The sequence below is a fragment of the Myotis lucifugus genome, unplaced genomic scaffold (genome assembly GCF_000147115.1).
Source record: "Myotis lucifugus unplaced genomic scaffold, Myoluc2.0 scaffold_14, whole genome shotgun sequence".
Taxonomy (NCBI): Eukaryota; Metazoa; Chordata; class Mammalia; order Chiroptera; family Vespertilionidae; genus Myotis; species Myotis lucifugus.
In genome coordinates this window covers 1,054,347-1,071,181 of record NW_005871062.1, presented here as the reverse complement: position 1 = coordinate 1,071,181, position 16,835 = coordinate 1,054,347, and the positions used below count along the sequence as shown (strand labels likewise).

General features: G+C 51.3%; 1 protein-coding gene across 1 annotated transcript in view; it reads right to left on the bottom strand.

Moving 5' to 3' along the window:
- Positions 1-16,835, bottom strand: part of XXYLT1 (xyloside xylosyltransferase 1) — a 157,588-nt gene that overhangs the window by 113,916 nt on the left and 26,837 nt on the right. Inside the window, 1 exon segment of the mRNA XM_006084750.3 lies at positions 12,652-12,799. Coding sequence (XP_006084812.1) covers positions 12,652-12,799 — 148 coding nt within the window.

The following is a 16,835-nucleotide window of genomic DNA, read 5'->3' as shown; positions in this document are numbered from 1 at the left end:
GGGGGGGGGGAGAGGAAACGGAAGGGAAAGGAAGGGAAGAGAAGCAGAGAGGAGGGGGGAGGGGAGGGGGAAGAGGGAAGGTGAGGGTAAAGTAAAAGACAAATAAAAGGCAAGGGAAAAGAGAAAAGGAAAAGGGGGGAAGGGAAAGGGAGGGGAGGGGAGGGGAAGGGAAAGGGAGGGGAGGGGAGGGGAGGAAAGGGAAGGGAAGAACAGGCCCAAGATTCAATCCAAGATGGTGAACTGAGAGGGTCGGGTCATCAGCGACTGCACACATGGCCTGAGTGGAGAAATTAAGTGTTCTCCTGTCGGTTGGCAGAGACAAAAGAAGATGCACATTTAATGTCCACCCCAGAGGTGCTTACTGAACTGATGGATGTGGGATCTGAAGCATCTGCAGCGCGCCATATGGCATGCTGGCCCCTGCCCAGGCTGAGACCTAGGCACATCTCTTACCCAGAACACCTGCCCTTCTCCCCCTGCCCCACCCTTAGCCCCTCACCCTTCAAGGCCTGGCACAAACCTGCCTCTGAACTTCCCCTCTGAACTCCGACAGAACCGGCAGTACCTGGCCCATTCCCCAGCAAACAATCCCACCCAACCTCCCTAAGTCCAGGCCCAGCGCTACTGCTGCTCCCCTGACCTCAGAACCCCTGGCTATGTGAACACCCACTCGCCTGGGCTCCTTCCCAACCAGAAGGCGAGCTCCCCAAGGGCAGGGCAGCAACACCTCCCCTAGTGCCCTGTGCACGGCGGAAGATCGGCAGGCCCTCTACAGTAAGGAGATGCCTAGAATAAATGCTGCTTGGCCTCCTGACAGTAATAAAGGCTGGCTGATGCCTTTGCTGGGAGCCAAGAATTTCAAGGAGGATCCTGGAAAGTTAAATGACAGAATCTAATAGAGGGAAACACAGCGAAAGACATTACTGTTCAACCAATTTTATAAAAAGTTAAGGTTTTCCCCAATCATTTTCATTAGCTTACAAAGAGCTTCTAGCACAGCCGTGGGCAAACTACGGCCCGCAGGCCGGATCCGGCCCGTTTGAAATGAATAAAACTAAAAAAAAAACAAAACGTACCCTTTTATGTAATGATGTTTACTTTGAATTTATATTAGTTCACACAAACACTCCATCCATGCTTTTGTTCCGGCCCTCCGGTCCAGTTTAAGAACCCATTGTGGCCCTCGAGTCAAAAAGTTTGCCCACCCCTGTTCTAGCATGAAGTTAGCAGAAAGTGGTCTCCATCATGGTACAATTCTTAGCATTTTCTGACAGCCGTTCCTCTTCAGAATAAAAGGACCCAAATGCCTCAAATTTGCTCCATAGGAGCGGCCAGAAAATAGCTTTCCCTGAAATCACAGGACACGTGTTCATAGCCTCGGTTCAGAATTTGCTCAGATGTTTTCACTCAGGCCCGTTCCTGAATATCTCTTTTGCCTTTTGCTTTCCCCCACACAAGGACTCCTGCACCTCTTGCCAGGCTGAGCGCTGGCAGCCGGGGCATCGTCTGCTGCACCAGGAAATCAGAATCCGCTGCGCTTCCTCCAGGCTTGAAGGGCCCATCAAGACATGGTTGTCCAGAAAATGCAAACTCCTGTCTGTGACTAACCCACAAGGAACATCCAGTTTCTATGCAAACAGAAGCTGCAGGTTCATCCAGTCAGTTCCAAATGGGCTTAAGAAAAACTGATGAGGTCACCCCCAAAATAGAACAGTTCAAGACACACACCTAACAAAAATGTATTCATTTCATTCACTTGAGAAATATTTATTGAATGCCTATGTGCCTAGCTCCGTGGTCGGCAAACTGCGGCTCGAGAGCCACATGCAGCTCTTTGGCCCCTTGAGTGTGGCTCTTCCACAAAATACCACGTGCGGGCGTGCACGTATAGTGAGATTCAAACTTCATGGCCCGTGCACAGAAGTTGGTATTTTGTGGAAGAGCCACACTCAAGGGGCCAAAGAGCCGCATGTGGCTTGCGAGCCGCGGTTTGCCGACCACTGGCCTAGCTGGACAAATGCATAAAACTTCCTGCCCTCATGGAGCCTCCATTTGTGTGGAGGAGACAATGACAAAAAAGTAAAATACATCCCTAACAGGTTTGGCTCAGTGGATAGAGCGTCGGCCTGGGGACTGAAGGTTCCCAGGTTGAATTCCAGTCAGGGGCATGTACCTCGGTTGCGGGCACATCCCCAGTAGGGGGCGTGCAGGAGGCAGCTGATCGATGTTTCTCTCTCATCAATGTTTCTAACTCTCTATCCCTCTCCCTTCCTCTCTGTAAAAAATCAATAAAATATATTTTTTTTAAAAAGGAAGAAAAAAAGTAAAATACATTCCCTATCAGATGGTGGTGAGGACTATGAAGAAAAATAAAGCAGGGGAAGGGTCACGGCCGCTCCAGAGGAGACGAGTACAATTTTACACAGGAGGGTAGGGATGCCGCCCGAGGAGGTGACATCTGAACAAGGGTCTAAAGGAGGTGAGGGAACAAGCCATGGAGATATCTGTGGGAGGAGCGGTCCAGGAGGAAGGAGCGGGAAGAGTGGGGTGAGTGAGGGAGAGCTGGGTGGGAATTGAGCTGAGCATCACAGCTTTAAAGAGGATGTGAGGCCCAGAGGGACACTGCAAGGACATAGAGACATGGAAGCCAAGGCTGTGAGACTAGACCAGGAAGTACCCAGGTACGCTGCCAGTAAGGATAATACAGTGGCCACGCAGAATGTGGTCAATGGCCGTCGGCGGCCAGTCTGCACCCCAGATTGTATCTAACCCCTCAGTCTATAGGTGAGGACTGGCCACCTGGGCAGGGAGGGGCTTGCCCATGGACTCCCAGAAAGGTGGTAACTGAGTTAGAAATTCTAGTCAGCTGCACCTGGCAGGGCCTTTCGGACTCATACAGAAGCTGCTTCCTCTTTCCCAGGACAGCCCTTCAGAAGCAGTGAGTCGTCTCCAGTGTGTAGGCCCAGTGCCCTCAAGAGTGGATCTCAGGATCCCTCGATCCCTCGGCTGCCCGCCGGTCACCCTCCTCTGAAACCACTCGTCTGTCAGTGCCTCAAGGGTATTCTGCTTGCAGTGGCTCAGACATGCATCTCCCTCCTTTGAAACAACTCTGTGCCCGGGGTCCCACCACAGTTCAAGATCCAGGAAAGTCTTCCACGTGCTTCTGCGTCTGAGGCAAACGTCTTCGGGCATACCCAAGGTTACTGTCTACTCAGAAAGCAGTCCTGGGATAAGCAGCACAGCAAGTGAGTAATTAAAATGCCACACCCGTGACAGGCTCCACTGGCTGAGCAGCAGGGAGAAGAGGAAGGGCGTTCCTCTGAAGGCTGAGGCTTCCTGCCCCTACCCCACCCACCACAGAGAGCACTACACACGCGTTGTTCGTGTATTACTTATTGTAGGGCAGCATTTCTTAGTGAGTTCTGTGAAACTCCAACTTAGAATGTGAGTGGATCCTCCTCAGAAAGATGGTGTTCTGTGATGAGTACTATCTGAGAAATGCTGGGTTAAACAAAGTTAAACATATTGTTGCTTCAGTCCTTACAGGAGCTTTAGGTTTGCTGATACACACTTGACCCTCAAGAGGAAAAGCACGAAGGACATCTAACACTGAGCGTCCCTCCGCACCAGGCACTGTGATTCTTCCCACACGATCTCCATCGTCCTCACCCCACTCTGTGACATTTGTACACCTGTGACTCCCATCGTCCAAACAAAGCATCGGGGCTCAGGGGAGTTAGGCTGATCACCCACAGTCTCTGTTGGGAGTTAGGAGGCGGGAAGGCAGAACTAGATGTTATTATGGCCGAAGAACTCAGAGACAGCCCAGGGACCCCTGCTCCTGAGGAGGTTCTGAGACATTCATGCACACAGGGCAAGAGCAAGTGGGCAAGTCAAGGACCACTTCATTATTGGTTGGGGTGCAACACGGAACTCTAGCAAACCAGGCTGGGGAACGCAGCTTAGGCCCCATCTCCACAGGACCTCTCCTCCAGCCCAAGGAAGCACGAGGGGTAAAGGAGAGAGAAGACAGCGGTGCCCCTCTCCCAGGACCCTAACCCTTCTCCACCACAATCAGGCTCCGGAACGCACGTTCATCCCTCGGCAGGAACCCCCCAGCAGATGCACGTCTGCCTCACTGATGGGTAACCAAACACTGATCACAAATGAGTTTCCTGACTTGGTTTCAATCGAACAACGTTATGAAGGTCCAGCCTCAAAAGCCTGCTGTGTTTTATGAAACAGCTATGAAAGAACAGGAGAGAACATTAAAGACCTTGCCTGGTAATGAATAAAAATACAAAAAGTACAGAACAAAGGAATCCAAACTGAATATGGCTTTTACTACATTTGTCACATTTCACTTGAGAGGGGGGGAAAAAAAGATGGAACTTTGAAGAGTTTCTGTAAAAGACTGCACACTGACCTCGGAGTTTCGAAACATGAATGAGCGAATGCATAAATGAGGACTGTCCGTCTGGATCTTCATTTTGATCTTGTCCCCAGCCTGCAGGCTTTCTGGCCCTGCCTCCAGTCTTTCTCATGTGGGCCTGCGAACCTCAGCAAGATGCACTGCACATCAATTACCAGAAATTCACACCAGCCTTTCCATCCAGCGCCACTGACCCAACGTGGACCCAAGACTGTCCTCTCATGAGTCCAGCATCTGCCTCCAGCCTCAGGACAGCAAGGCCCCAGGGCCAGAGGCTCAGGGTTGATGGCACCCATGATGCCAGGAGAAGGGCAAAGCTACCCTCACCTTTGTTCATCCCCAGTTGGCTTTGTCATTCTTTTCTACAACAGCAAGCGTCACACTAGGCTTCGAGAAGATGACCCCAGAGCACAGGAGGCTCAGGCCCAAAGTCCTACATTTTGGGGGAATTTACAACATTTTGCATTTGCCTGGGTCTTTTTACACATGAAAACAGGAGCAGGATGGGGCTGATGGCGGTGGTAACCACAATGTGCTGTGACTGTAGATTTCAGGCACCCGGGAACCTGGGGAGCTGGTAGAAAAGGTGTTTTGGGGGGGGTTGAGGATGATGAAGCATTTTTAGCTACATCAGTCCATTTTCTAGTTCACAGTGATTCTGAGAGGAAGAGTAGGTCAGAGATGGCAATCCTCACCTGGGGGACAAGAGGTGACATGACTTGCCCAGGATCATCAGAACAGCTCCTTATCCCATAACAGAAGCTCTTTCCAAAAGGCAGTGCGTGGTCTAAGAATCTGAAAATAACTCCAGTCCCACACCCTCCGGCGTTGTGTTTAGAGGCGTGGCGCATCATCGCCACCCAAACAGCTAACAATTACTGAGCATCCTCCATGTGCCAGGCACAGTGCTGGGGCTGTTACAGGTATCATCTCCTCAATCTTCTAAATTAAGTACTGTATCATCCCCATTTTACAGATAAGGAAACTGAGATCCACAGAGGAGACAAGCTAATGCTCCACCATATTCAGGCACTGTTCTAAGCCTGTCACAAATGCTAACTCATTTAATTCTCATCATAACCCATGAGGTGTGAACTGTTATCTCCATTCTACAGATGGAAAAACCAAGTACAGACGGGCTTGGTAACTTGGCCAGAGACGCAGCAGGTCAGTGATGGGGCTGCCATGAACCCAGACCACTACACATTCGGTCACTTTTAAGTGACTTCCCGTGGTCACAAAGCTAATGAGTCACAGAGATGGGATTTGCACCCAGCTCTGCCTGACCCAGCGTCTGAACTCCTATTCCCTATTATCTACCTAACATTCCCTTTGGCCTGCTTCAGACCTGCCTGGCTCTGTGCTCCTTTAGATACTGGGCCTGGAAGTCAAGGAAAGCTCAACATGATCATCAACTGAGCCACGCAGTAGAACGGGGCCAACCTTCTGGAAGCGTGAAGCAGCCTTTCAAAATCTCTGGGCTCCCACAGACCGTGGCTGGTGGCACAGCAAGGGGACAGCGGTCACCACCAGCAGGATGTGCCAGATGAGGCCCAAGCAGTAGATACATATCTTCTGAAAAGTGACCATTCACGTTCTTGGAGCATGGGAAGGGGAAATAAGAGTAACTTCATAGTGGAGAAATCGGACAAACACTACCGCAGCCAGGTGATCGAGGTCAGCATCCATGGTGATGAATCATGTAGCCTTGATGTGATGTGTCATTGATATGATGTGATGAAAATGGCAACATGGCATGGCCCAGGTCAGGAAAGTGTAGGGGCGTCCTGGGTGTGCACTGGCTGGGAGTCAGGGAGCCTTGGTCCTGTCCTTGCTCAGGCTCTGTGACCCTCGGAAAGTCTCTCTATGCCTCAATTCCCTTGTCTTAAAATGGGAACATGGTGTCTGCTGTGTCCACTCTATGAACATGAAAGCCCTCCACAAAGATGAGGGTGTGCAACTGATGGACATTTTATCCCTAGAAAGGCTGAGAACCCCCTCCTCCTCATCTCAAACCCCCCTCCTCAGCATGCCCCAGTCAGAGTGACAGTCCACTCATCCCAAGGGTCACCTCCCTGCACGCTCCCAGGCACACACACGGTCCTGAGTCTCAAGTGCCACTCCCCCGACCACAGGCTGTGCCAGGAGAGGCTGCCACGCTTGTGCCCTCCCTCCTCTGTGTAGCATGTGTGCAGGATAATGTGCAGAACTTCACTCCTCAGCCAGTGGGGAGGGAAACCAACAGAAACATAGGACACCTGGACACATGATCCTGGACACAGACCAGAGCAAGTGGCTGCCCCAGACCCCAATGGGGCCCAAGGTATACGCACTACCTATCTAATACGGAGCTGGTTTTGTCCAAAGCTCATCAGGAAGTCAATCAACTGCAATTTCTATAGCCCCCACACCAACAGAAACCATGATAAAACAGTCAGGTACCCAGGCTGGCCTACAGAAGCCAAGGTGATGCAAACTGTGGCTAAAGCCTAGCTCTACTGCCCAGGTGTGGGTTCTAGGGCCCAGGGACAAGACTCATGGGGTGCAGGAAGGAAAGTACTAGAGAGAGAAACAGCATTTCCTCACCCTTTCTAGGAATCAGACCTCAACAAGGTCTGAATCAGGTAGTCAGCCTCTCTCTTCCCTACTCCCATCTGCCTAGACTCAGAGGTTGTTAAGGCAAGCATGAGCCTATCTCCAAAAGCCCCAGAGTACACCAGGTTCCAAAATACTTTTTCTTCCTTCTTTCAACCTTTCCCTCAACCTCATTTATCTACCCAACAAACATACTACTCATCTCTGGGTATCTATCTCAATTCAGTGTTCAGAGGACGGCAATCAGATGGGGTTAATTCATACTAAAGTGCAAAGGACTGACAGGCAAGTGATTCCATGGTAGGATTATTTGCATTTGGTTCTACAGGAGTTCATGACCCATAATTGTAGCTCTGCCTACTCTCAAAACTTCATTTCCTCTTTTCTGAACCCACAGAGTTGCTAAAAGCTACAAGCTAGTTCATAACCATTCCTGCAGCAGCCAGTGTAATGACCTTTGTAGTCCCTGTGTTCTCACGAAAAGAGGGAGGCTGTGCAAGAGCTGGGAATGCCTGTCAGGTCTCAGCAGACACTAAAGCTCTCTTAAGCATGTATGTGCACACACGTGCACATGCACATACTAGATTAGCTGCTGCTTGAGGCCAGCGAGTCAGCCTGCCCATAATTCCTGCCTCAGCAGACTTTTAAAAAAGGTATGCAGCTGGACCCCAACATCTCCCCTGAGATCCACTCCCAATCTCAGACACATCAACTTCCCTAAAGCATGGATCTGGTCAGGTTCCTCCCTGCCAAAATGCCTTGTCTCCTGTGTCTGAGGGTAGCCCTCAGCCTGGCATCCAAGCTTGCACAGTACATGCTAACCTCCCTTAACCATCTTCTCTCCCACTGCTTCCCACCATGTACCCTACTCTGTCTGCTATTTCCCAAACATACACAACTCTTCCCAATTGCCGAACAGCATACAACGCAACTTAACCCGCCCTTCAAAGCTTTGGTATCACCTCCTCCATGAAGTCCCCCTCCTTCTGGACCAATGCCTGTAACTCATCCTCTTCTGAAACCCTCAGCATCGTGTGGCTTCTCTTGTGGTCTTCATGACATCCTGCCTAATTGCTAGACCATGCCACCCACCCCCCACCACAAGTCCATGAAGCAGCAACCCAGCAAACATCCCTGAGACACCAGAATGGCCAGCACCATGTTACACAAACACCAGACCCCTGGCCGGGATATCTTACAGGACAGAAGCCTTACAGGAACGTCTCCAGGGGCTCCCGGCAAGCTTTACACACTGCCGATTGTCTGGGCCCCTGCCCTCCCTGCCCTCCCTGCCCAGGGAAAACCCGTCACAGTCATATGCCGGGCATCGTGGCCCAGTCTTGATAAGGGCTGTTTTTATGGCCATGTCAGTAATCCAGAGCCAACAGCTCCTCGGAGCTGTGTACACAGGAGAGGGAAGCTGCAGTCCCTGCGGAGCTGCTATTCACTCCCTCCAGCTCCAGTTGGGCAGAAATGTTTTCTTTTCCATTGCGTAAGATGCTTCCAACGGTGACAAACCTAACACCAGCGGCAGGAGGAGATAAAAGCCCTGTGGGTGTGAGTGAGGAGCAGAGAGTGGCTGCACATCTGTGAAGGACACACGGACGGGCAAGTGTGAGCCGCAGGACCAGCCAGCCACACGTGACCCTTCCAACAAACGACAGAAAGAAAAGTGAGCTCTGACCAAAAGCAGAGCCAGCGTGTTCCGCCTGCAGGGCCGTTTCGCTCCTCACTCTGCAGACATGGTCTGGGTGGCGCTGCTTGGAGGGGGACTCAGGGCTGCAGCGAGGGAGGAGAGGAGAGAGGGGGCCAGGTTTTGTAAGCTTCAAGGCGCTGTGTGGGTGTGAGAGGCTGGGCATTCAGGCCTGGCCATCAGAATAAGCCTGGGCCAAGGCATCCGAAACCCAGACAGGAGGCCCAGCTCTCCCTAAAACTCAAAGAAATGGCCTGACCTCAGCTCCTCCCTTCCTTTCCTGTCATGTGGGAACAGCAACTGTCCTGAGCTCATATGTGGCTGCCTGAGGTCCCTCCAAGATGTCAGACATGAGTGGGCTTAGGAAAGGTACAGAACCTCACTCGTGTAGGCTGGCAGCAGTGAGGTTGGGGGAGTTGACACAGGAGGGCTTTATAAGTATCACCTCTGCCCCAGTAATCCCACCCGTGGGGAATTATCCTATATAATAAAAGGCTAATATGCAAATTTTCCCCTCGACCAGGAGTTCAACCGGGAGTTCGACCAGGGGGCAGGACTGGCCGGCCAACTGCCCTTGGCCCCTCCCCCCAGCCAGCCCCGCCTCTGATTGTCCCCCTACCCTGAAAGGGGTGGCCCCACCCATGCACGAATTTGTGCACCAGCCCTCTTGCAAGGAAATAATCCTAATTAGAAAATAAAATCTTTACACATGTGGATATTCATCATAGTATAATTTATGATCATAGAAAAAAAAATAGAACTATCTAGGTAGCCAAGAACAGGGAAATGATAAAAATGAACTCAGTGAAACCATTCAAAAAAAACGCTCAAAAGACTCTGATTACACAGAAAATGGTGATGAGCAACATGAACTGAAAATGTCATGAGACACAGCTTTACTGCTGTCCTTTCATATTTTAGTTTAAATGAAGGTTCAATTTTATAGTTTGATATGTTAAAAACACTCCAAATGCTTTAAATATAGAATATAACTCCTACTCTGCCTAAATTATTAAAAAGCTACATGTTGGGAAAATATAAGATAATTAAGAATAGTGATGATGTTTATGTAGCAGTAAAAGGATAACTGTTTTTCTATTTTAATGTAGTTTTCAGAGTTTCTCTTGTGAATGCGTGTTGCTTTTAAAACAGAAAAAGAAGTAAGCATAGTTTAGAGGTAGTCTGAGTACAGAAGGGTGATCCTGATGCCATGGAGGCTGGGGGGAAGGAGAGGCCTGGACACGGAGAAGTAACCTGGATGTCTGGGGCAAACACCAGCTGGGACCTCCTCAGACATAACTCAGAGCTTTTCTGACTCAGCCTTCCTGGGCGGGACCACGAGCTTATGACCCACCCATGCTCCATTCTCACTTTCCAGGAGAAAAAGAACACTGTGAACCAAAATAGCACCAATTACACAGGAACAAACTCATCAACAAAGCCCAAAACAACAGCAACTTCTATGATTTAAAAAAAGGCAGCAATAAAGAGCTGTGACCAAATTGAGACGGCACTAACGGTGCCTGAAAATAAAGCATCCTGGGCACACTGCAGGAATTCAGTGTGGACGTCCGCACGCAGCCACGTGCGTGCCGCAGCCAGACTGCTCGGCAGAACCCCGCCTGCGGCAGCTCCGGGCTGCTCGTTTCATTTTATGAATGTCAGGTTTTAGTAACTCCTAACAACTCTCTTCTTAGGAAGCAGACTTTGGGCAGCTGTAGAAATGAATCTCTGCCAGCACATTATCATTCGTCTGGAAAACCCCAGGAAAGACTGGCATTTGGGTCTGCCCGCTGCCCACCTCACACAGCTCCTTCCCCACCGTTTGCGGACCAGAGGCATGGACTGCACTTGAGGGACACCAAGGATCTGATCTACCACATGCCAGCAAAGCTCTGGCCAAAGCCTTGTCCCTGCAGACATCCCTCCCAGGCATGGCCAGCAGAGCTAGAGCCCAAGCCCGGCAGGACAGCCAGAGAGACAGAGGGACAGCAGCCTGGGGCTCCCTAAGCCTTGTCATCCACACTTCACAATTCACTGCCTGGCCCTCCCTGACACAGTGAGGCAGAAATATCTTCTCACCCCAATAATCCACAAGGAGGATTATCTATTTCCCCTACCTCTGGTGCCTCAAAGCATGAGATGGCCTGGAGTCTAGCACAAGGGAGGGAGGAAAAGGAAGGTCAGGCCTCCTCCCAGGCTTCTGCTAACTCCTGTCAACTCTTCAGTCACAGCATTTCATTCAAAGCAAATCAGGCTTGTGGGACAACAGGGCTGGTCAGACCCTAAGGGTCCATCTAGTCGACACTTTTAAACTAGTTTAATCATGGAACTCTTTGACCAAATAGAATCCTGCTCCAAAGCCTGGACTACACAGTAATCCATGGGCTCCTAGGAGTGAAGGTGGGGACAGGAGAGGTGGGGTAAGGTAGAACTGCTCTCTCTTGGCTCCCCAAACTACAGAACCCCCAAGGGGGTTCCTGTGGCCCTGGACTCTTCTGATCAAAGCAGCTCACTAGATCAGCCTCATCATTTACAGGTGGGGAAACTGAGGCCTCCAAAGGCAAATGGCTCAGCGAAAGGCACACAGCACTTAGTGGCAGAACTAGAACCAGCATCTGTATCTGTCTTTCTCACCCAGAACCCAGGAGAGCAGGAGCACACCTTCCTCCAGCCTGAGCACCTGCACCAGCCTGCCCAGAGAGAGACACCCCTGCAGCCCACTTGATGGGTGGAACTAACTGCTACTTACAGAATCAGGCCTCTGCGTCAGACAGCTCTGCCACTTGAATGGCTGTATAACGCTGGGCAGGCCACTCAAGTCCTCAGTCTCTCTCATCTGTAACCTCGAAGGGTGGGTGAGAGGACCAGAGCTGGCAGAGCCACACCTGGTTTCTGTGAAGAATCACAAATGCTTGCTCTTCTCCCCGAGCCCTTGTGGTGAGCTCGTCTCCTCTTTCCTTGGACCCCTGCTCAGGGAAGCTCCTGAGCCCTGGCCTTGCAGCTAAGAGAACATCCAGGGGCCTCCGTCGTGCAGGAGCCTGCCTGGTGGAGACAAAGTCTAGATTTCTCTGTGGTATGACAACCCGCCAACAAAGCCCAGCTTCAACCTCCAACTCCTGAATTCCTAGCTTCCCAGGGCCCTTCAAACTGTGGTGTCCTCGACACCCCTTTCACTTCTGGTCAGCTGGGCCAGAGCAGCAGGCCTCCACCAAGTGTCCTGGCTGGCCCCTAGGCAATGACCCCAAAACTCCCCTTCTCACCCCTAAAAGGCTCAGGTCATATGGTTCACCATGGTCAGAAAGTGGGCAATCTCTAGGGCTCCAGAATCAATCAAGGACCAGCTGGAGGAGAAGAATCCAGAAGCCTGGAACACCCCTCGAGTGAGGATACCCGCCAGGCTTCTAATCCAAGGATGACCAAACCTGCCAGCACTCCCACACAAGGTGGACCTACCACACACCACATTTTTTCTGCCCTGGAGAGACCAAAGCCGTGTAAATCCTTTACTTGGGTATCAGAGTATCCAAAAAAAGTCCTATTCAGTCATAATTTGCACCTCTCACATCTAGATTTGATATTTTGAAGTCAGATAAGCACAGATTCAAACTAGAAAGAACAGGATCACAGATGTGGATGGAGGGTCACCAAGTCCTACCTACCATTTATCAGATGAACAGAGTCCCGAGGCTGGTTGCATGCAAGGGCAGGGAGCCCAGCTGCCCTGGACCACACTGCGCCACTCATACTGCGGGAGCTATGCAGCCTAGGGCCCCGCCCTTGATTCTCTGTGCAGGAAGCTGTTACATAAAGGGTATTGCTGGCCCCCTCACCCTCTCTTTGTGGAGCTCCTCCAATCAGGGCACTGGCGGTGTTGGGCCCAGGGAAACAGAGGCAAACATCAATACCAGGGGCTCGCGGCCCAGGTTACCTTTGGGCATGATCTGATGCATGGCAACTGAGAGGAAGAAGATGGAGTCGCTGTAGTAGGTCCCGGAGCCGGCGCTGAAGTGCTTCTGCATGGCCTCCACGATGGGGAAGAGCTTGTCGGTCAGCACGGCGACATCGTGGAAGACGACCTGCAGCAGGGCCGGAGGAAACCACAGGAGTGAGCAAACTGGCTCCAGACGCCCAGCACCCATGTGGGCCACAGAGGGAGACACACGGTGCCTCTCCATGGTCACCAGCAGGGCGTCCCAAGTGAGAGCTGAGGAACCGGGAACAATGGGAAAGCAGCAGACGCTGGCTACGGGGACGGGGACATCACGCGTGAAGGGTGTGCAGGCACGCACCTGGGGGGTGTAGGGGAAGAGGAGTGGAACGAGGCCAGGAGTGGGAGCAGCCCCCAGTCTGCTTTCGGTTTCTGAACTTCACGCTGGGCCATCCTGAAGGTAGTTCTGTGCCCAGTGACTGAAAACCATGTGCAACTGTCTGGTCCTGAAATTAGGGCCCTCAGCACATCTGAGTAGCTGGCCGTGGTGGCCACTACCCATTCCACAGGCCAGCCAGGTGCTCCACTTCCCCTGTCCAACAGGGTGCACAGTGGCAGGGGCCCTGGAAAATGCCTAATGCCACAGGAAATGCATCCATTGACCCAATCAGCACTTCGTGAGTGTCCTTATGTTTTGGAGGTGCTGTGAGGGGTATAAGGAATAAGCTCAGAACATTTAGGGCCCACCAGAGTTCTGCAGTTTATTCTCACGTACACATACCGATCCCCATGACAACCTGGGACCTCAGTGAGGCGACATCACTATCACAGCTCCCAATTACAAACGAGAGAGCAGATGCTCACAGAGGTTACACTTGCCCAGGGTCACTTCGCTCATAAGTAGCAGAGCCAGAACTTGAACACTGGTCCCATTTCCAAGCCCCATGCTCTTCCCACTATAAATGCACCTTCTTTCCTTAACAGCAACCAAACGGGGAGGAAGACATCAGCAGAACCAGTGATCAGAGTGGACAAAGTACTAATAAGACCCTAATGACTGGGTTTCCTTATTAGACATTAGTCCATATTTAAGTCCATCCCTCATGGAGCCCCAGCCTCATCCAAGACACCAAGTAACCATGCACTCTGCTCACATATTTCTTGTAAGTTTTCCCTGCTGCTCCATGCTCCCCACAACATCTAGAGCACCCCACTGTGCACAATAAATGCAGCCCAAGACAGAAGCCCAGATATCCTTCCTCCCCTTCCCCCCTCACAAGAGATCTGCTGATGACCCTTCCACCTCCCTCTTCCCGGGCAGCCAACAGAACAGGACAAGCCTGGAGGTGGCCCCATGCTGCTCAGCCACCACCTCACTGACCCCAGGGCCAAGGACCTCCCTGAACAGGGCGCCAACAGCGAAGGAGAGGTCACGCGAATCCCCTGACAGGCCTGTGTCCGTTGTCAGTGGCCATGCCGGCAGGAGAACACACAGGTGTGGGTGGTGCCCGAGAAGTTCTCAAGCAGGTAGGGTGCGCTGTGCCATTCGCTCTGCCCAGGTCCCTTCCTGGCCCAGTTCCATGGTGCCCCCTGCCCAGCCTGCACTCCCCGGGCCTTCGGTTGTCGAGCCTCTCAGAGTGCTGCCGTGGTGGTAAGGCACCCTGCCTGCTTTTCCCTGCTTTAGGTTCTGCTTTTGGCCAGAAACCTGTTTTCATCTGAGCTCACTTAAGTGTATGCTTTTGTCCTTAGGTCTACTTAAATTCCTAAAATGCTATTAGACTCAGAGAAACTTACACGGCATTAGTCCTCCTCATTCCCCAACTATAACCCTTTAAATCTTTTATGTCTTTAGAAAAGTCTTTGTTAAATGTCTTGACATTTCCAATGTACTACTTTCCTTTACCCTTTTTCTGACTGCTTTTTTTTTTCTTATACTTTGACTTTTTCTTTTTTGTGGCCTCTTAACCTGAGATGGGAATTCAGGCCAGCTCCACAGCTTCCCAGCAGATACCAAATTATATCTCTCTCCTCCCACCCACCAGGACCTGCCTGCACCCCCGTGACTTCCTGACTACACAGGCATCACAAACCCTGACAGGTGTCCCCTGCCATGCCCCCCTCCAACTGCTTCTAGTGTGCCTCTCGAGTAATCTTCTATCCATACAGACTCACTTCTCTCTTTCCTTGGCTTCACATCCTCCAATGGCTCCTCATGGCCCTCGGTTATAGTCCAAAAAGAGTGGCCCATGAGGCCCTGCACTAGCGGCTCTGGCTATCCACCCTTCCCACCCTCCCTCCTCCAGGGATGGGGCAGAACTAAATCCAGCAGTCCTCACCCTGCCCACCACAGTGTGGTGTCCTATGTCCTTGTATATTTGTACCAGCTCTTCGAACTGTCTGGAGCCCCCTCTCCCAGCCCTACCCCTTCCTGCCAGCCCCCATCTGCCTGATAAACTCCTACCCAGTCTTCCAACCTTGCTTGGACACCTACCCCAGCCTTTGCACAGCCTCCCATGACTTATCACGCCCTCATGTGCACCCTGTATCACACAGGGGGCAGCTCCACCTCCGTCTGGCTCCTCTGCAGCTCTGCTTCTCTGTCCGCTGATGGCACTCCTTGAGGCCAGAAGCTTGTGACTGGCTTTGTGTCCTATGCCCGGCCCTTGGCCCCATGGCAGGCCACGAATCAGTACAGGTTTGCTGAACTAAATGAACCGCACTTTGGGCAACTTACTAAACCTCTCTGAGCCTCAAATACAGACATGATAACACCTACCTCCTATGGTGGCTGCTAGGACCACCTGGGACAGGCAGATAACGCACCGGCTCAGGGGTTATTAGTCCTGAGTGTTGGCATCCTGCCCCCACCTCCCTCCACGGTCCCCGAATCCTTCTCCTCGCAGATCAGTCTTCACTCATGAGCCAGCTTTTCCCTGTGAGCCTCATTACACTTCCAAACCACTGCTGGGACCTAGAATTTTATAAGAAACTGGAGCTGACAAGAGGGCTCTCACAGAAATAGAAGCCTCTGCATTCATTAAAAAAGGAGAGAATGGGTATGTGTAAACACACACACACACACACACACAGCGAGCAGGGTCTGCCACAGCCAAGACAAGAGACACAGAGATTTCAGCAGCCAGATCCCCCCCTACTCAAGCCCCCATCTCACCCAAAGTTTCACAGGAGACAATCACATCCCATCAGCATTAATGGATTTATGAGGACAGACTGTACTGAGTACACAGTTCCAAATGCTGTACGGTAAAGCCTGCTCCGGTGAATATTTCATATAATAAATCTACTTACAAGTAAATTAATATGTTCCATGGAGTACACTTTATGCAGCAAGAAGCAAACCACAGACACTGCAAGTGTGAATCACAATACCCAGGCCTCCCAATGTCTAAAATAGGTTGCAAACCATGATCTCCTGAGGACAAGGCCGGAGTCTGGCACTCTGAGGCCCCTGCCCTGCCCAGGGTCTAGTTCCAGGAAGGCGTAAAGAAGCAAGAGCAATGGAAAAAGAGAAAAATAGAGGAAGAGGGGCAGAGAAAATGCCACCCTCCCTCCGTTCCTCCTCCCTTTCAAAGCCCTCACATCAGAGGCGGCAAAAAGAATTACCATATAACCTAGAAAACCAGGAATATAAGGTGACTCCCATATTGAAGGCAATTGGCCAATGAGACAGACTCAAAAGAGTGGTTTGCACCAGCTTGACTACATGATTTTTTAAAAGAATAGTTTATTTAGCCCAGCCGGTGTGGCTCAGCGGTTGACCCAGGAACTAAGAGGTCACCAATTCTATTCCCGGTCAGGGCACATGCCAGGGTTGCGGGCTCGATCCCCAGTAGGGGTGCATGCAGGAGACAGCCATGATGCTCCTCTCTCATCCCTGTTTCTAGCTCTCTATCCCTCTCCTTTCCTCTCTTTAAAAATCAATAAAATCATACTTTAAAAAAAAGAATAGTTTATTTAGTTTAGAAAGAGAGGAAGGGGGAAGGACCAGAGAGAGAGAAACATCAATGAGAGTACGTCGATCAGCTGCCTTCTATAACCCCCTTACAGGGGATCAAGCCACAACCTGGGAATGTGCCCTTGACCAGGAATCGAACTGGCAACCCCTGGTGCACAGGATGACTCCCAACCAACTGATCCACACCGGCCAGGACTTGACTATGTGA